Source organism: Oryzias melastigma, linkage group LG21, assembly GCF_002922805.2.
Source record: "Oryzias melastigma strain HK-1 linkage group LG21, ASM292280v2, whole genome shotgun sequence".
Classification (NCBI taxonomy): domain Eukaryota; kingdom Metazoa; phylum Chordata; class Actinopteri; order Beloniformes; family Adrianichthyidae; genus Oryzias; species Oryzias melastigma.
In genome coordinates, this window is record NC_050532.1 from 22,623,289 (window position 1) to 22,644,185 (window position 20,897).

General features: G+C 37.0%; 1 protein-coding gene across 8 annotated transcripts in view; it reads left to right on the top strand.

The window, feature by feature from the left end:
* myo16 (myosin XVI) overlaps nt 1-16,875 on the top strand; it is a 133,625-nt gene extending 116,750 nt beyond the window's left edge. For 3 of the 8 annotated variants that reach the window (XM_024287205.2, XM_024287204.2, XM_036209560.1), the window contains exons 33-34: nt 306-455; nt 1,274-7,192. In XM_024287205.2, the coding sequence (XP_024142973.2) occupies nt 306-455; nt 1,274-1,566 (443 nt within the window). In that variant the 3' untranslated portion in view covers nt 1,567-7,192. Of the gene's footprint in view, nt 1-305; nt 456-1,273; nt 7,193-10,788 lie in introns of those variants that run through there. The other 5 variants (XR_002920804.2, XR_002920803.2, XM_024287202.2 and 2 more) reach the window with 5 other exon arrangements.
* Nucleotides 16,876-20,897: the final 4,022 nt, after the last annotated feature.

Below are 20,897 nucleotides of genomic sequence, written 5' to 3' on the forward strand. Positions count from 1 at the left end.
GACAGCAGCTGATGAATTCCCATTTACAATGCCACAGGCATAAGTAAGCACAGTCACCTACTCAGGCAGTTTGTGACAGCATGTGAGCTCTGTAGGGAAACAGCCATATGAAGTCTATCCGACTCATCTGACACTGAGGTGCATGTGTGAAGTGGTAGACATATATTGAAAAGGAACATAAATGAAAGGAAAGCATTTTTGCAAGAACGCTCCCTGTTTCTTTGAGTTATTGAAATTGGCCCTTCTGCACATGCTGTATTTGGCATCCCCCATAGTGTGTTTTTCTCTGCTCATACCGCCTCCAGGTTTCAACTCTAATATCAATCTGCCAGGAAGGGAAGACTGTGGCTCTGCACCCACCTCCCCATCTTTGCTGCAGGACAAGAATGCCAACAACCACTCTCTCCACTCCCCAAGCCCCGTCACCATCGAAAATGGCAATCAGATCTCAAACGGTAACTAGAAAAATTGCATTACCTGCGATAATGCTAGTGTGTATGCTTTTTGCTAAAGATGTTGAAGACATTTACTGTAATTGCTGAAAATGATAAAGCTATTTGCATAATGCTAAAGTTGCTGAAGGACTTGAAGTTGCAGAAAGTGAAGTGAATTTGAAGAATTTCCTGAAAAGTAAAAAAAAAAAATGCAAAAAAATGTAAAAATGCGTAGAAGGAATGAACTTAGAATTAGCCCAAATTCTCAGTTGATGCCAAATTAGGCAAAAAAGTAAGAATTTTGCCAAAATGTTAGCTTAACTCCAGAACTCCCCAAAATCCTTAGTAGCTGTCATATTAGCCAAAAAAAGCTAGCATGTTGCTAAAAATCATCAGTAGATGCCGAAATGAATGAATGAAATGGTTTATTTCAAGCAATCAGGTCATAATACATGAAATAACATCACTTAATGAATCACGTAGATCACTTGAAAGGAAGTGGAAGGAAGCGAACTTATATAATCCCACCCCGACTCGACCATACCATTTTCTCTACATGAATTATCAATATCCGGTTCAGGGTTTAATATCAAATATTGTGTTCGCCATTTTGAAGTGCTGTCCGAATCTACATTCTAAAATCGAGTGCACAAAAAAATTTTCTTTTTTTTGGGGGGGAAAAAACTTTGTGTTGAATCCCGTATCTGGCCTAGATTGCTTAATTGGAAAATCTTTATCTTTTTTACTGTAGCAGTTAAAAGGTGTACAGTTTTTAATTCAGATTAAGTAGAAAATACTTTCTCATGGGTTCTAAAGTATTTGTGCTTTTGTGTATCCAGGATCACTGGAGGATGAGAGTCACAGCAAGTCAAACTCCAGCTCTTCTCTGCACCGACACATGGACAGCCACCACACTCAGGTGACCACACAAACTCAGACCGTTTTTCAGCTCATTGTGGAAAAGTCGGATGACGTATGTTGGCAGTGCCTCTGCTCCATGGACACATGGATGTACCCGCTTTATCACCAACATTTACTGCACAGTTCCAGTGTGGAAGGGCCGCATTGTGTTGACAAAGTGTGTGAGGAAAGTGGCTTGGTTGGAACAGCATGTATCACCCGTGACATTTGAGCTCTCTGGGACTCTCCGGACAGGTATATCGTTACAGGATTTAATTTATTGTCCGCCACGCTTGCACCCAAACCAACAACACACACACATACAATTGAAAACATATTGGATTAAGTTTAAATAACTATGTATGAAAGCTTTAAACAAAAGTCCACCTTTGATCTGTACCAGCTTTTATCTTTGTTAAGACTTTGAATAATCTGTCAGTAATAGATGTAGTAATAAATAAATCATTTACGTTAACCTTTGAGAAAATTTTATATCCATCCAATCTCCATGAAGAGGCAATTTATTAACCCAGAATATGCAATTTAAGAAATTTCAGGCCGCAGAGTCTGAATCGTCATAGTCCGAGTGATTCCTGGATAATATCATTTTTGTTTCAGCGTTTAGTTGTTCTGGTTTACTGATGGTATTATGATTAATAGTACCTGAGTCTAATGTATGTGTTCTGAATAGAGTTTTATCCCAGTATAAAAGATAAAACTCTGAAATTTAGCTTACATATCCGGAGATTCCTAAATGAAACACGCTCTCTGACATACCGTAACTCTTCGACTATTAATGCAATCAGTAAATCTGATGATTCGTAAGTGATGTAATGACGTAATGATGTTTTTGGTATTTTGAACGTGTTCTTGTGGCATTTTTCTTATGATGAGGGCAAATACTAAACAAGGTAAGCTTAAAATTGCATTTCTAAGTATTCCTTTTTTCAAATCTTTCTAAAACATGAAAAAAAAAAAATATTTAAAATCTTAAATAAGATGCTAGTAAAAGAGCGAACTGGGTGGGCCACAAGCTTCCTGTTCTTAAGCTGAATCCAAATTCTTCCCCTACGGCTTCTCTCTACCCCAACATTTGAAGGGGCATTTTTAGTATAAGTGTGTCCGGGTAATTTTTTCTTTTTAAATCCAACCCTCCAAGCGGAGGGATACAAAGTCCTCCGTCACGAGGCTAAACCGCGTCGCACTGCGAAGCGCTTTTCTTCAGGTGAGTTAACTCTGAACCACAGAAGTTTACATTTAATGTAAGTAATGAATTTTTGTTGTAGCATAGCGAACTCCGCTGCCCAGGGTAGGTATACGGGTTGGTAGCTGAGTCGGTAGCTGGGCTGGTAGCTGGGTCGGTAGCTGGGTCGGTAGCTGGATCGGGAATGTAAGTAATGACTTTTTGTTGTAGCATGACCTCTTTAAAGTTCTAAAACTGCTGTTATTATGTATATTTGAGTGCTGGAAGCTACCCGCTTAAGCTAGTGGACTGGCGATTACATCATCGACAAAAGTGACGTCCAAGTTATGAGACACTATTTTTTTACAACTCTGTTTTGCGGTTAAATGAAGGAGAAGGGAAGAATTTGGATTGGACCAAATTATTTTCAAGACACTCCCACCTAATGATGTCGTCAATATTCGCCAGTCAGCTACGTTAGCCCGTAGCTTCCAACACTCAGACAAGGCATAAAAACATCAGTTTTATAACTTAAAAAGTCCTGCAAAAGCAAAAAAATCATTACTTACATTTAAATGTAAACTTCTGTAAAGAAATGCCTTTCGTGGATCAACCTCGCGGTAGACGGTTACCTCTTTAAATAAATTATTTCGGACACCCCTACCCCTCTAAATGTCCCTACGAGTGGACGGGTAGGGAGAGGTCATAGGGATAGTGGAAGAATTTGTGTTTGCAACAAGGAGCTGGTCCAACAGTCCCGCCCACAAACCAGAGATTTGGTGATTTTGGCTAACAACAAAACACTCATAATCAAAACACCACTGGGAACAATTTTATAATAGATCAAAAGATGATGGGAGTGGCTCTTTAATCACATTAATGGTTGAAGAGTCAAGCTAAATTTCCAGTGAAGTGTTGACATATTGTACCTTTTAAATTAAATCATAGCAAGTTTCTTTATTTTGTTGTTCAGATAAATAAAGTTGGGCCACTTTCTAAGATGACTTGCTGTCATTGTACAGTTTTAGACTAAAGCTTGAATTATTATTTTTTATCATAATCTTTTGGGAAGAAAACAAAACTATCCAACATTCCAGATTTGCATTTTTGACCTTAAAATGTGTTCTGCATAATTAAACCTTAATACTAATTCAATCTTTTGTTAAATGAAAGTTTAGTTTTCTCTTTATAAAGTTGTGCAGGCTATGACTGTCTTTTCTGGTGCAGGACGCTCTGTCCTGGGATTAAAGGAAGTTTCATCACAAGAAAACGACTTGAGATTAATCACAGCCTGGATTATTGAGTAATTGTCAGCGTGAGCGGACATGATGCAAAAGGAAGAGCAGAGTGTACCTCTTTCAGAGGAGCGAGGGACTCACCCTTTAGAAGACGGCAGCTTTAGGGATGAGAAGGAACGCCGTGTTCCCACTTTCCAATCCTTCAGGTTAAAGGTTTATCTCTGCATTCAGAGCTGAAATGAATCGACTGTGTGAAGAAAAATACAGATGTGTGTGTCTGTCACATTGTCTCGAGACATCTAAGCTCCATTTCAGCTGATGAAAAAATTTTCTTCTTTTTCTCTCTAATGATCTCTAATTAGAGTTCCGTTTTACTCTCTCCTGCCTTCATTTTCCAGAGGGGGCATCTCAACTTTTCTCCATTTGGTGCAGGGGCCGCCCTCTAAAACAATGAGGGGGGTCAGGGGGGCTCATTGGAAGCCCTTTCCACATGTAGAGATTTGGTGAGTTTAAGTCATGCCGTTCTGCCCTCCAGCCTTTAATTTAAAAAGAAGAAGCAGTGCTTTTCATCAATCCAGTCGGAACAACCATCGGAATTTAAAACATCCAAGCACTCCTATTTAAAAATACTCCATTAATTGAATGTAAGTGGAGATTGAAAAAGAAAAGTGCATCCACTTTCAACTTGAAAATAACAACATTACCAAAAAAAAAAAAAGAAGAAGAAGAAAAAGCCTTGCAACAATGCTCAACACATTACACCGTGTCATTGTTTCTTCAACCACAAAGGACGCCCGAACTCCAAAATGTCCCAATTAGATCTACGGCCTCATGAGAATTAAGGGGATAAGTAGCAGCTGCTTTTAATCAGTTACACTTAAACAACAGATTATCAGCAAACGGGATTATCTTAAAAAAAGTGCTAATATTTTGATGGGATCTGGAGCGTTCAGATAGAGTCAGCTCATTTTGTTTTCTGTTTGTAGACAATTTTTTAATCTAAAATTTATAAATAAAGAAACTCAAACCTGTAAAAAAAAAAAAAAATAAAAAAAGCTTTACATCCTAAAAGTTTCAAATTACCATATTTCCCGGACCATAAATCATAGGTTTTTTATAGATTGGCAAAGGGTTTGAATAATACTCAGGAGTGATTTATTTGCAATTTATTATAAACAAATAGGCTCATATATTCGTTATTTTCCACTAACGACAGGTGGCCTTTTAGCGGTCGTTTCCCACTTACAACCTCTAGAGGGCACTGTAGGTTCGTATATCACTATTTTCTGCTGCCGTCCAAAACAAACATGGCTGAGAATCTAAACGCTCTTCTTATTTGCATTGAGACCTTATTATTATTGTTTTTTTTGTTCTCTCCTTGGACTAATGCGGGACAACAAGCCATCAAACTGTGTTACAAACAGACAGGAGAGCATCTGAAAACACAGTCATTCAGATGCTGCTCCTGCAAGCTAGAAAGTAACAATAAGAAAAACAAAAAAAGTTGAAAAACCCAGACATGGAGATGTGATTATGCTGTTGTAGAGCTCTTCAAAATAAATAAACTTAACCTCTCAGCATCATCCGCATCTTCTGCATCTCATTTTTAAACGAGAAATACAGTCAAAGCCTCCATCATGTACCAATGAGGTTAAAAACTTTAGACAGCTTCTCTAATCGCAATGGGAGCATCTAGTTTATGGACACATTTTTGGACAAACGTTGAGCATCAAATTTGACGCACGTCAAAAGAAGCAGCAGACTCAAATTTGACCCATGAGTCTCGTTCGTTGTCAAATTAAACTTTACGTTGGGGTTTTTGAATTTGCTCATAAATGTTAAACTTTTCTCTTAAAAGCGCGACTTATACTCTGGAGCGACTTGCTGTCAAGAAAATACAGTAAGTGAGTTTTTGGAGGTTAAATAAACATCAATACAGTATTCACCCCTTATTTGCTGCAGTTAGGGACTGAAGGAATCCGCGAATATGGAGAACCCCCCACCTCCACGGCCGAAAGATGTCTGTTACCATACCCATCAGAAACACTTCTAATCATGCTTTCTACACATTTATTAAAGAATATTGGAGTGTTACTCAACATAGTTTTTTAAATTCAGAACATAAGAGTGTATAGCGGCGACAGCGTACTTCATGGTGCAGATGAGGACTGTCTCTCTGTGGTTAAGAGTAGTAGCTTGTACTTCCTCCTTCATCACATAATAAATACCTGATGCAGATAAAACTTGTCCTCTTCAGAAAATCAAGATTTTTTTCCGGACGCTTCCGAGTCCGCTGATGCCATTTCTCCATGCTGGGACATTGAGAGAGGAGGAGGCGCTCCTGGAGGGGGGTCTGCTGCACCTCAGCACCTCCATTGGACGCAAAAAGTTCATACAAGCGTCTTGAGTTGGAGTTTTTCTGACGGACAGAAAGAGTCACGTGACTTGAAATCCTTCGAATACGTAAAACCGCGAATAAAAAAACGCAGGGAAACACTGTATAAAAATGACAGGACAGGAAGTGGATGCTCCCTTCTTCTTCATATGACTGAAGTGTTTTTAAAGCTCAGATCGCTGAAAGAGTTTGTTGAAAAGCACTGCTTGTTCAGAACGTCGTCCGTTTATTCGCTTCCTTTATGCCTGAGCTCATTTCAGAGTCATCGATCGTTCTGGACATCTTTTTTTCTTTGGTTTTATACAGAAAACTGCAGCTTTTAGAGGGGGATCAAAATATTTTATAGTTACTGTGGTTGGTATTTTTTAGTAGATGTATTAAACAAATCAATGGGGAACATTAATTTGAGAGGTTTGGAAAATAAAGCTGTAGTTTTTATGTTTTACTCATCCAGTCTTCCCTTTTGTGCCTTTCTGTACATTAGTTTTGTTGTTTTTTTTTTAAGTTTATTGTGGTGATCATTTTGATTGTGTTACAGCATGTGGTCTGGAACTTTACAAGTAAATTATTATGGATTTTTGTAATGCATCTTAAACTCCATTCTTCAATACTTTGATTTTTCTTGTATTCCCTGGTTATTATTTTAAAACATTCAAAAATGTTTTTATATATTTATAAATAAGTCTTTATCACACATACCAATTAAAGGATGGAAATTTTGCGGTAACCACAACCATGTTATGAAAACTAATTACTACTAAAGGTCACATACAAGAGGATTTAACTCAGTTGCATTATTTGCATTATTATACATTCAGCTATTATTGATTTATTTGATAATAAAGGGTTAAATTTTATAAATATAATTCTGATATGTAGATCAAACCTTTGATAACGTTGATTTCATGTTCAAAGGTTTTGTAGTATTTCACTTTTTTACTTTATACCTTTGAGTTAATAATTTTTACGGTTGATAAACAAGTATTTATTTAAGTCAAAACTACATTTCATTTGTTCAGAAGAAGAAAAGAACATAATAAATGTTACAGAACAAAAAAATGAATTTTATATTATTATGTTACATAATAACATAAAAAAAGAAAGTAAAAAGTTTAATAAATAAGAATAACCTTAAAAAGGGAAAAGAAGAAGAAAATGTATTTAATTAACCAATTTACCTTCTTAAAAGAATTAAGGGAAAAAAGCATCAAAAACTTTAGTATAAAGTTAAATTCAAAAGAGAAAAACATGTTTCGATAATCAAAGTGTTAGAAAGTGTATGACTATAGCTAAACCATTTATATAATCTATGTATATTTTACTAATTTATTTCATTTTTCAGACTGATATGTTTTTTTTTTCTCTAATGTTTTTCTTAAGATGTTAATTAATTTTTATACTAATAATTCTTCCATTCCCAGAAATACAGAAACTTGTTTCTCAGGGTTTTGTTCCATATTTAGGCTTTTTAAAGATTTTTTTTCCCTTTAAAATCGATTTGTTTACTTGTCTTATTTAAATTTTGTCTGTTTTTATGCTCTTCCATGATTTTTTACGTGCAACTATTAAATTAAAAAAAAGCTATTGGGTAAGAAGAACTCTAGAGGCAGTATACTGAAAAAATTATAATCAAAAATAATGAAAATGTAATAAAATACAATAAAAAATAAACCTACACCCTAAAAATGACTTTTAGCCCATTTTTTGAAGACAGAAACCGGTTCCTGTTGGTCATTTAAACATTTCTGCAGACCAGATCAGCTGTTCCCAAATTTTATTTTTCATTTTTTGAATTTTGATCTGCTTTATTGGCATGGGTTTATTTATCACAATTAAAGGGGATTAGGTTTGCGACCCAGAACGACTTTCTTTTAGCTACATTCCAGACGGTGTAATGGGATAAAGGAGCTGAAGATGGGAGTTAAAGGGGTTAACTGGTTGAGAGATGAATAGACTGGTTTGTTTTTTTTTCACTGCAGCAGTCTAGACTAATTACACAAAGGGTTCATGGACTGTTGAATGACCGATTGGTAGAAAGATTAATAGTTCCGTTCATCCCTTCCCCCTTAGACTTTTGCCTCCACAGAGATTTTTCTTTTGGAATCATGGGGGATATTTTAAATGTGCTGCTACTACATAAACTTATCCATCAAAGGCTTTTCTGAGAAAACGTTTGCACTTATTTATCGCTTTTATCTTTTCCCATTGTGCTGATTTTCTATCCAGTTCCTCCTGACCTCCACCTTCCAGGGAAAAGACTTCCAGAAATGTATTTTGTTGAACAAAAATGACAAAAAAAAAGGCAAAAATTAGGAGAATTTTTTCTTTTTTTTGTTGATTTAAAAATATCTTCCATCTACATGTTAAAATCTAAACTCTTTTGAAAATACTTTATATTTTTTTAAGTATAACCGCCTTTTATTTTGTTTCATCAATTCATGTTGGATTCATAAAAGTTAAAAAATCTCCATCAAATTCTTGAAAAATGAAGGGAATTTCACTTCTTGGTTTGTTGAGGGAAGAATTAGATGACTGGGTTGTACAAGACTTCTAAGAAAACCCACAAAGCCAGGATCTCACATCATCGCACATCGCTTCAGGGGTTCAATGTTTCCTATTTTTGCTTAAAAAGCAGCTCTCTGTAAATCCTTGACGTTCTTTCATTGCGATATTTTAACGATGACTCTGCAAAAGTTCCCCACCACGAAAGGCATGAATTATGAATTCCAGGAAGAGTTATTGGTGAGATCTGTATCTAATGCTGACTGTTTCCAGTGTGGCGCTCGCTGCAGAAGGACATGGTGTTCCTGCTTGTCTACTGTTCCGGTAGCTTGTGTTCCTGCCTGGTGCCAATGCAGAGAATAGCCTGGCAGGGAGGTGTGAATTATGGATTAGATTCTTCTGCGTTATATTTGCTCAACTTGAATCTATGAATGTGGATTCCTAAATACTTCCTTTATCAGACCCTTTGATGTCATCTGGTATAGTGTTTCTGCTATAGATTTAACCCAAAATTCTTGAATTTTTAGGTTTCTTTAGCTTAAACTTTTTATGGAAGTCATTAGGGATGTTAAATCATACATTGAATGAGTGATCAGCATATCACTGTTATGCTATAAAAGTCATTGCAACAACTATTTAGTCACTATTAAATGATGCATCAACAAACCTTCACATTATAGCACAATTTTAAGATGTTCTACAGATGCTACCAGTATAAAACAAGAAACGCAGTGAAGAGGAAACGTGAAAATTAATATGATTTGGGAAATATCAAATCAAGGTTACTTTTTATACCTAGTAAAGTACACACAGTAGATCAAATGTAAAAAAGATGAATCATTTTTTAAACAAGGGCCACATTTACGAGTTCTTAAGCTTAAAAATGTGTAGATTCACGTTTTATTTTTAACTAATTTTTTTTATTTGCATCAATTCTTGGAACCCTTTTTTCTTTATTTTCACATCCAGTCCAACAAGAAATGTATACAAACAAAATATAAACAAAGTTTGGCCTCAAATACAAAAGGGGTTTATACAAATATAGACCTCGTGTGACTGAGGATTCAAACCCCCACACTTTAAAAAGTGAAACATGGGTCAATTAACAATTTGTTACAATTAAAAATGTTAAGTTTTTAAGTTAAATAAACAATCAACTCAAGATTTTAGTTTGATGAAGACTAATCATTTTAAATCGAACAAATTACTGATCAAACATTTCACTTTTTACACTCTAGCAGTAAAGTTACAAGTTAAAAAAAAAGTCTTACAACCGTGTGTGTGTGGGGGGGGGTTATGCATTAAAATGAAAATAATGTTGAAAAAGATGTCAGCAAATTGAAATAAATAGGAAGGAGAAGTTTGAAAATTGAGCAAGTATAAAGCTTTAAAATTAAGATCTTTAATGTTAACTCTTATCAGATTTTATAAACATATTTATTTATTTATTGTACTCTTTTGTGTTTGGCACTTTGTGTGTTTGAAAGGGAAAAATGTGCTGGACATAAAACAAAAAAATACTTTGTTCACTCGATTTCACGTTGGACACATTAGATGTGATCAAGATTTTCCCTTAACTTATAATAAAGTGGAAGCTGAAAAAATATCAACTGCAGCCTCGTCCAACCTTTAAAGTGTGACAGATAAAAACAAAAAAAAAGTTGCTAAAACTGGTATTTTCTAAATGTGATGAACATGAATCCACCATTTGAAAAACTTTATTAGCAGAATCCTTGGTAACATTACACTGTTGAATATTGTTTTTTTTATGGGAACTGTTGCTATGAATATATATTTGTAGCAAAGACTGTTTTTTTCCTCTGTTAAATGTAGCTTTCTTTATTATAATTTTAAAGCTGAATGAGAATTTTTATTAACTTTGGAAGTTTCAATTTAGCAGTTAATGTGGCCACTTTAAGAAAATATTTTTTAAAAAGTAGTTTTTAAACAAGTCAGAGCGACTTGAAATTTGTCAAGAACAACTTTGATTATAGAGGAAGTTTAATTTTGAAAAACTCAATTTTAAGTAACAGATAGGTTTTGTGCCAACAGAAGTTGGGAGCCCCTCCTCTACGTCCCTCTAGGTTTCTGTCAGTAAACACCAAAGGAAACGTCAGTAACGTCTCGTTTCTGCAGCAGGTGTTCCAGAGGCTACGTCTGTCCAACGGAGATGAGAGCGCCGCCTTGAGGGAGCTTCTGAACTGGCGGCGGGCGCAGTGTGAGGGGCGGACTGACTGGAGGCGCCGGGCGTCTCAGTCCCCACCTCTGCCCCCCACACTCCTCTGGACCAACAGGAAGGCCTCTCCGTGACCGAGGTCGTGTTCTACCCCCTCCTTTCGTCCTCAGCCAAACTTGCACTTGCTCTTAATGTTTTTTTTGTTTGTTTTGACTTTGTTTTATTGAAATTTGGGCCAGTGACTTCAGCTCCTATGGACAATGCTGCAGCTTCAAGCCCAAAAGAATCGGAAGAGGCTCCAACCTCTTCCTCTTTGCACTTGATTGTGGAGGAAACCCATCAGAAACGACAGAAACCCAATGTGTAGTTTTGATACGACAGTGTGGCATTTAATTACTTTAAAAATCGAGCTATATATCCAACTTCTGTCCGTTCACGGGGCAGAAATGCGCCCTTACTCCACTATCATATCATGTTTACAGATCAGCTGTTTTACTCCGTTTTTATGTTGGTTTTTAAATCTAATTAAATGCCAAATGTGAATGAGGTGTGTGTGAAAAAAAACAAAAAAACAGCTTCCTCCTGTAATGTTTCGTTTGGATCAAGTACTGTATTAACAAATGGAAGATGAAGAATCCCACCCATGCATTTATTTAATTAATAGGTTTATGGGATTTTGAGTTGAAGAGCAATACAGCTGCATTATGTATGGCTGATGATGAATCCTTTTCTTCTGTGTGTCATGATGCTCTGCTGCTCTCAAGATGTGGTGCTGAAAATACTCCACGTGCCGTCCTGTGATGTCTCCACGAGTTTTAAGCGTGTGCGCAGGATTGACCTGATGTTTACAACCAAAGCCTTGAAAAACCTTCAGGTTCTTACGGAATTCACACCGGACGCGATTCAAGTTTCAATGTTAAGTCGATGTGTAGCTGTGAGGTCCTGCGGCACAATTTGGGCGCGTCATCCAATCGGGGACTCGATCAAAGGGTAGAAATAAAGATTCAAAATGGCCGTGAGCTTTTATCCATCTTTTTAACCCTTTAACATTGGTGCTCCAGTGTTTATGTTCTTTGATTCCAGTAGATTTTGAAGGAGAAAAGCCTCTTTTCTACTTCAAAATCTACTGGAATTATCGTGTCAACGGTTAAAACGTTACATTACGGTAAAGATTTTGTGTTAAAGGGTTAACTCGCTAGGGCTACAGGAGACTGTACTAGTTACTGTTGGGCAAAAGCAGGAGACACCCTAGTCACGTCGCCAGCCACTCATAGAGTCCGTGGAGCTGACTACGGACTCTACGCTACGCTAGCTAGTCTCTTGGGCCCAATCTGAAATTTTCCCTTCTCCCTTCCCCTTCAGTTAGCCCTCCAAACGGAGAGTTACGAAAAAAATAGTGTCTCATATTTTAGACGTCACTTTCATTCAATGACGTCACCATTAATTGCCGCTCCGCTAGCGTTAGCGCAGCGCTTCCAGCGCTCAAATATACATAAAAATAGTAGTTTTATAACTTTAAAAAGGTCACGCTACAACAAAAAGTCATTACTTACATTTCCAACCCAACTACTGACCCAGCTACCGACCCAGTTACCTACCCAACTACTGACCCAGCTACCAACCCAGCTACCTACCCTGTGCAGCGGAGCTCGCTATGCTAGCCCACAGTCGATTGGCTGCCCGGCAGATGGAGAGCCAGGTGCCATCACAGCAGGCACAATTACTCTATAGCCCAAACTACGGCCCACGAGCCGGATCCGGCCCTCCTCCACATTTGGCCCGGCCTACCCGAATACTTTTTTTTAAAGATCCAGACCTACATAGAATGTGACTTTTTATTCCACCCTTCTACAGTTTATATAGTTATTGATAATAAGTAAGAAGTGGCTCTATAGCTTATAGCTTCATGGGCTTCTGATGTTTTCATTTTAATGAAGACAATAAGACCTTTCATATGAACGTTGAAGTCTCCCATAGGAAATGCCTTACCTTCACCCCTCACAAAATCACGCCAGAGCCTTCACCGTCACCTCCTGATACGTCTACCGCCATATTGCAACCGATTGCCGCCCATCGACAGCGATTAGTTCGAGTCGGTCTGAGTCACTTTTTTAGAGGAACTTCTTTGGCCAATCATGACTGAGCTTGATCTGGCTTGCTCAAAGTCCACACCCCTCCCACTGGAAGCGGCTCAGGGAAACGTTCAAGAACCACATGCTTTTACTGAGGCATCCGATTGGTCAGTTCATACCTTGAATAACTGTATATAAAGAAAAAATATGGGATTATAATGAACGTGTTAAGAGCATCAGAGCAGGAATGACAGAAATAATTTGAATCGTGTCCGGTGTGAACGCAGCAGAAGTGCTGATGCCGACGTGGCAAAGAGGGATCAGGGGTCAAGGTGACCTCACCATCATCTCAAGGTGCGTTTCCTCTGGTGTTTTTCCACCAGCCGATGAGGAACAACAAGTCCCTGTGGCCAATTTACAAACCGGTGCACTCATCTTTAAGAAAACTTCAACAAACGTGTGAAGTTGAGAAAGCAGAGCATTAGCAGTGTGTAAACATGAAACTCTGTGCCAAAGTGACAAAACATGAACAGATTCAGACATAAGAGTTGATGCTGAAGTGTGGGACATAAAAAGACCAAATCGTTGACTTGACCACAAATCAGCGGCAAGTTCTATGGACACCCAACCAGTTAAGACGGCAGAAAGACTGTCCAAAACAGAAACCTCATTGTCCTTTGTCAATAGCTGGTCAGGTTTGTGTGTTTGTCGTCGTTCAGGAGATCTCACACAGTCGGACTTGAACACTGTACAGATCCTTCCACTGTGGTCTCTTCCTTCTTTTAACCCTCCAAGCAGACCTTCTGATAGATTCCCTCATTGGTGGAGGAAACCCCTAGAGTTGGTTTCCAATGGTAACCACAATGTAAATAGTGACTGATATGTGAAAGTCTGCATTTATTATCCAAGAAAAGCACAGAAGATTGAACATAAAGGAAGAATTAAGATGATGCTGTCTATAACTGAATTTTAAGAATGTTTTGGGTTCGATGCAATGACTAAAGTAACAAAAAAGACGTTTATTTTAAAATGTGAAAATGTTTGTTTTTATTTAGAGTGACATGCGTATGGAATTCTTGCTCTATTTAATATTTTTTGTTAATTCTCCTCTCAATCCTGTCGTTTTGTTTCCTCTGATGCAAGCCCGGTGTTTTCAGTGTGTTTTATTGCACAGCGTTTATGTGTTGTTGACCTCAGTAGTTGTGTCTCTGCAAACTGACCTGGGAAGATTGTCGATATCAGTAGCCCCAACCGATTCCTCATTTCTCCAAATCTTACCGATTGATTGAACTTTACAAATTACAAGTTGTTGTCTGCATGTGAAGGTGCACAAACACACGTTCATATCAGAGATGCTGCAGCATTTTTGAGGGACTTGATGCAAGCTTTAATTTTATGTGCATTGCTAAAATCTTTTTGTAGCGTATTATTGAGTCATGCTTTTGTATCTAAAACTGCATAATGTGAATAATGTCTTCAGAAGATATATATATATATATGCACTTCATTTTTTCAAACTACAGAACATGTCTGAGATTCATGTCTTGTTTCTACGACGACAACTGCATTGTCTGTGACTGAGAATCAAGTTCAAGGACTTAAGCCTTTAGGTTTGGTATCAGTACTTCCATTGAAGCTAAAAAAAAACTACGTCCAAACTTATCTGGCACATCAGTTGTGTTTACCAAGCAAATGTTGGATTTCAAAGACTTTTTTTGCAAACATAAAACTATTGATCAAAGACTAGTTAGTTAGGCTGCTTTTGGACATTTGATTAAAGGGTAACCAAACATTAACTTTTTGTGACCTCTAGAAATGGGGCTTTAAAAGTCTGTTGGTCCTTATAAATTAAAATAAACCTGTTGAATCCATTAAATATAGTCAAAAACCGTCTGTGTGCTGCCCCCTATAGGTTGACGCGAGGGATTACAGTTGAATTTTGTGATTGGTCAACTGCTGTAAGTCCCAGAAGTTTGACGTCATCATGATCTGCAGCTCCAGTATAAAAGCCCCGCCCATCTTTGATTATGTAACGGTGGGTCGTTAGCTTTAGCGTGTCTCGTTGGGGTTTTGCCTTCAGTTGTCAAATCTACGGGCTTTCCAGTGGACTTGGAAGGAAGAGAGGTTGAGAGCAATTGGGTTTGAATTCAGAAAACTCCATCCTGGTGATGGATTTGCAATAAACATTTCACTCGGGATTGTTTGCGGTAATACGTTAGCCTTTATTAGCTATGATGCTAGCGGCATTTTACCACTCTCAGACATGGGTCCCCTTCGGACCTGCAGACCCTCAGATGTGCTGGCAGCCCTGCTGTCAGGCATTGAAAAGCAACGCCTTGAGTATCTTTTAGTAAATATTATTATTTATATTATTGCTGAGCCAGCGGCCCCGGTTCTGAACCGGGTAAAAAATCCTCAACCTCCTCCGAAGGTTCTGTGCTGAACTCCATATTGAAGGCCCGACCCGTGTCACATTAAGCTAAGCTAACTGTCAATCACAGATCCAAGCCACACCTCTGCCTCCACTAGCCCCGCCCCCTTTTTTGGGGGCATTTTTTAAATCTGGGCTGAGAATGGAGTCAGCCTCCAACTGCCCTGTTTGGTTACCCTTTAAACATTGCTCTGGTCAACCATAGTTAGTGGTGTAACGATTCATTTTAGCAATCCTACTCATAATTTGTGGTTGCCGATCCGATTCATCGTCAATATTGGTTCATTGAGAACAATCCAGTTTGACCTAAAAATCCATTTTTAGCCAAAAATTCAACCAGTGAGACTCAGAGATAAATACCTGGTACTGAACAGTTTTCCAGATTTCTGGTATTTCTGGTTTACAGAATCCACTGATTTACGTAGATCATGGCGCAAATACTTCACTACTACTACTAAAGAGTTTCATATCATTGTAAGGCTACTGTTCTACGATTGCGTTGATTGCGTCAACAGTTGAAGAGTTACGGTAGTTAAAAAAAAAATCTTAAGCTAAAGCTCCGCTGTTAAAGGGTTAAGTAGCAAATCCTTCAAAGTACACAACAGGACAAAACACAAAAACATGTACTGGACAATTTAGTATATTTCTCATGACAAGCAGTTATAGGTATCAATAAAACCTTCTCAGTAAATGGAAAACGGGCAATAAACTGTAAGCCTGATTCTTTATTTTACTTTTATCGATGAATGAAAAGTAAAAAAATAATAATAATAATTAAGTCCAAACCAATAAAATAAAAAAAAATGTTTAAAAAAAATTGAACATATTGTGAAATACATTTAAATATCTGCCTTACAGTTGGTTAACTTTTTCCCTTCTAATAAAAAGTTGCATTTTATTGAGATCTTGTCAGTCTTGCATTTTGAAACAGACTTCCCAAAGGTCATGAAACGAGGACGTACCGATGCTTTCTACCCTGCATGGATCAATATGACGAGCCTCCACATCATATTCTCATGTTCCTATTTAAATATATAATGTGAAGGACTGCTTCCCACCACTCTGTCAATGACTGCTCCCCTCCTCTGTATCCTGTCAACGCTCATCAAGCACTTGAAGCATCAGCATCACCACAGACGAACCTCAGTGGAGAAACACTGTGTGTCACAGCCATGCCGCACAGTCCCACCAATGTCTGCAGTTTATTTTCTCTGTCAGAAATAACTTCTCTCTGCTCTGAGATCAGCTTTCTGGTGCTAAAGTCGCTGTAAAAAAACTAAAATATCCATTCTGTTGTCCCTGGTCTATTTATTTATTATTTTGTTCAGAAATGCACCTGAAAAAGAGGCATCTCACTGCCTTTCATAGTGGAGTTTTTTTTTTTTTTTTTTTATTGTCATTTTTTTATTTGAAATGAAACTATATTTTAATCTGCATATGTATGTGTTTGTGCAAAGGAAATCGATTGTGATATTTCAGAATTAATATGTTCCTAATATTTTATAATTCCGTATCTGTTCAGCAATAAAGCAAAGTTGCGCCAATGTTTGCACGATTTGTTTTCTGGTTAAAAAAATACATTTTACACACAAAAGAACTATAATCACAAAAAAGCAAAATATGCATTTTTTTGCATTTGATGATAAATTTAGCTTCAGTTTTGACTTTGCTTGGTGGAATTTTCTGGATTTCTTCAGCAGTTCCAGGTTTACCCTTTATTGCGCTAAACTATGGCTAAATATATGCCAGGGTTATAACTTGTTAAACATTTAAACAAGGCCAAAGGTTTGGACATTTTTGTTTCACTGATGTGGTATTGTGGAACTTTTCCAATAAGAAGAATCACTTTGACCATTATAAACCATGAAGGAGTTCATTCTAGAAATTAGAATAAAATTTAGGACTACAAATACAAAGTAAATTTAAATTGTGTCTGATCAATAAATATGTATATATCATGTTTATTGAAATGGTCTAAAAATGTCAATGTAACTTTTAAAAGTATTTTCACACATTGTTTTTGTCACGACAAATACAGATTTGTTCAAAAAAAAATTTTGCTCAATTTGAATATTCCCAATAATATTTGATAATGTGCGTTAACTACAATTTAATACTTTATGACCAGTTAGCACTACCAACATTTTTAGCTATTTTATGGTGGCAAATAAAAAAAAAACATTTAAATTTTACAAATATAATGCCTTTTTAAGGTCTCTTAATTTTAGATTATATTTAAGGACTTTTTTAAACCCTTGAGATCCCAAAAACAATTCAACTTCAGGGCGTTTTACCTAAATTTGGTTTGTGTTGGTTCATTTTGGGAAGCAGCAATCAACAGCAGACAAAACTTAAAAAAAAAAAAATAAGTGTAATTAAAACAAAGGAAAAAATAAAAATGACCCCAAGGGTCCTCCAGGGTTACCTCAACCCAAACTAACTACTTTCTGATTCTTTTAGGGGTCACAGGGTCGCTGGAGCCAACCCAGCTACTGTTGGAATAGATGGGGTACTCCCTGCACATGTCTCCAGTCGGATGTGGGACTACACAGTCACTCACAGCTAGGGGGGATTTAGAGAGGAATAAATTAAAAAGATGTAATCTTAATTTCCTACATTTGCTAAAATCTGACCAACCATGCTGATCAAACATGAAGGTTTTACGGAAACTTAAAAATGACAAGAAACTTAAACTGAAACATTTTCTAAGTCATTAAAATAAATAAAAAAAATTCAGAATAAAATACAAAATTAAGTTAATATTTATTCCCATCGACAAAGGATTGGCTTTTACAGGTATAAAACATTAAGGGGGAAAAAAAAGGTAAAATCTTCATTACTACGCGTTTAGATGATACTTCTGTGTAACTTCATAAGGAAATCTGCAGGTTGAGCATTAACTGACGTGCACTGAGCTGTTATAGGGAAATGTTTTTCATTCTGAGAGCATGTGCTTCAACATATCTCATAACCCGAGGAGATTTCTGCTGAAAGTCGGGTCCTGACATGTGCAAGTGCGTCAACTATTTGCCTGAAACATAAATAATTCATAGCAGTAATTCATAGAAAAGTCGACTCGGAGCGTTAGTCAATGGAAAGCTCCGCCTCCAAATGTTGGCGCTTGGGTTTCACTTCATTGGGGTGTGTAAACAGCTTCTGTGAGCTCTGCAGGGAAATGTTTGGAAGTTCACTGGAATTTCACTGGAATTTCACTATAGATAGACGATTTTCTGGATGTGTTTTTGCAATGACTAAGTCAACAATCACATCAACTCGTATGTTTTTAGTTTGTATTTTCAAGACTTAATAACTCAGATTTGAATGACATCCCCCAGCAACCACTTAAGCTTCGCCCGACAAAATTCCTCAAGAAACTTGAATGAGCATCAAAGGAGGCTTTATTGGTGCCTGAAAGGGTGGAAGAAAGAGGAAGGTGATATATAGGTGCAGTCAGTACCAGAGAAACGGCGTCCAAGAATTCTCAGAAAAGAAAGGAGTCTCGTCAGAGCAGACACTTTCACAGAACAGACAGACTGAAAACTGAGAAATGGAAAAGACATGACTGAACCAACAAACACACAAACGGAGCAGAAGTCTGCAGGAAAACACGCGGAGAAAAGGCCCCAGAAAGTCAAGTTATGAGACATTAACGAAACAGATTAAAAATGAAATCAGGGCCATAGACAGACAAAAAGGATTATAAGATAGATTTAAAAAAAATAATAATAATAATAATAAATAATATGGCTATTTTCACATTTCAGAATTATGTGGAAATCCTCACATACATTCAGTCATTCAAGTTGGATTTTAGTTGTTGAATGTACAATTTTAAGCTTTTTTACTTTTATAACAGAATCTCAACATAGCTTTAAGGTTTTTTTCTTCAAACTTTATTCTATAAACTTTTGAAAAATTAAAATTATGCATCATCTACTGGTAAGAAGATTTTTGTGTGACTACCCAAAAAAAAGAAAAAAAAATCCTGTTTTTGGTGTATTTATACCATGTTCTTGTGGAGAAGAAAATTACAATTTAAACTGCATTTCTGTGTGTATTTATTCAAATCACAGTGAATCAGGAGCAGACCAAAAAATTAAAAAATACAGCTTAAAAAAGAGCGCATTTGTCTGGATCAAAAATAAAAGTCAATACTAGAAATGCTTTTTCTTTTTCACAACGCAACAGCATTACTTGTCTGTTAAATAAAAAGAAAAAAACATTCAGAGGATTCATTTATTTAAGAGACAAGTAACGCAGTTACATTGTGAAGAAGAAAAAAACATTTCCGTTAATGACTTAATCTTTTTATTTGATTTTTCTGATTGAATTTTGGTAATGAAAATGACATTTCAAATACCAAATTCTGTCACATTTTAATTAAGTTTCAGAATAATCAGTGTTGAAAAAGAAAAACCTGTTTGGAGATTTATTATCTGCTGGGTCCAAGTTTTTATTTTTTTTATTTTCATAATTTCTTTTAGATTTAACGTTTTTTCTCTAATGAGATTAATTTCTGATGATTAGTTTTCTTTTTCCCTCTTCTGGGATGGATGGGGTTTGGTGGCATCCATGACTCTAACCTCAAATTACCACAAAAAACCCCCAGAAATATCTAATCCTTCTTGGCAGATCAAATACATTAAAAAGTCATTTGTCTCCGTGCAGCTACGCGGTATTCCAAAGTCAGTAAAGACGAATGTTAAATGCCACGCCCTTCCTGCGCTCCTGAGGCGGATCACGCTTTGAGCTTTAGTGGAATCTCAGCTGCAGGTGCTCAGAACAAACACACCTCTGGAAAAAGTCATGTGATTCACATTGTTCCAGGTAGAAAGCATGCAATCATTGAACAATCTACTGAAAAAAACCTCCCGGAAAGCTGGCTCATGAACCGGAGCATTTAGCTGTCATTTTCCACTCGGCCAACCTGTGTTTGTAATGAGGCTGATCTGATGGAAACTCCTTCACTTTTCAGGGGTTTCTGTTTCACTGGTACTGGAGACTAGTTTGGTCTTGATCCTCTCAAAAGTAGGAAGTTTGTCTGTCAAAGTTAAACTACAAGAGACAGTTGAAAACTGGCCTTCCTTCACAGGTTTTAGATCACCTCTCTAACAAAGTTTCCAATACACGTTAGCAGAAAACTTTATTGAAATTCTAGAAATGTTGAAAAAACACAATTTTGCAATTACACTTTCCATTGAATCGATAAATCATTCAAAAACATGGAGATGGATGTGAACAATACTTGAATTTACAGCAGGCGCGATCACATTTCTGCGACGGCACTATTGCTCATCATCCATCAAAGGAGACGGGGGCGCCTGATTCAGGTCGTGGAGAGGCAAGCTACGTGGGAGGGGCTACGGATGAAGAGATTTGGGAAATGGTGGCTTTACAAAGGAGTTCTGGGTCCAACACTGACACACTTAACTTTTGATGTGTAGTATCTGGTTGTTGGTCATTAGAGTCATTTAATCCAAAAAAGGTTTTCCATTGCAATTTTGCCAAATATCCCCATTGCAATACACCTTGAAAATTACCTCCTCCAAGGGCAAAAACTTTTTTT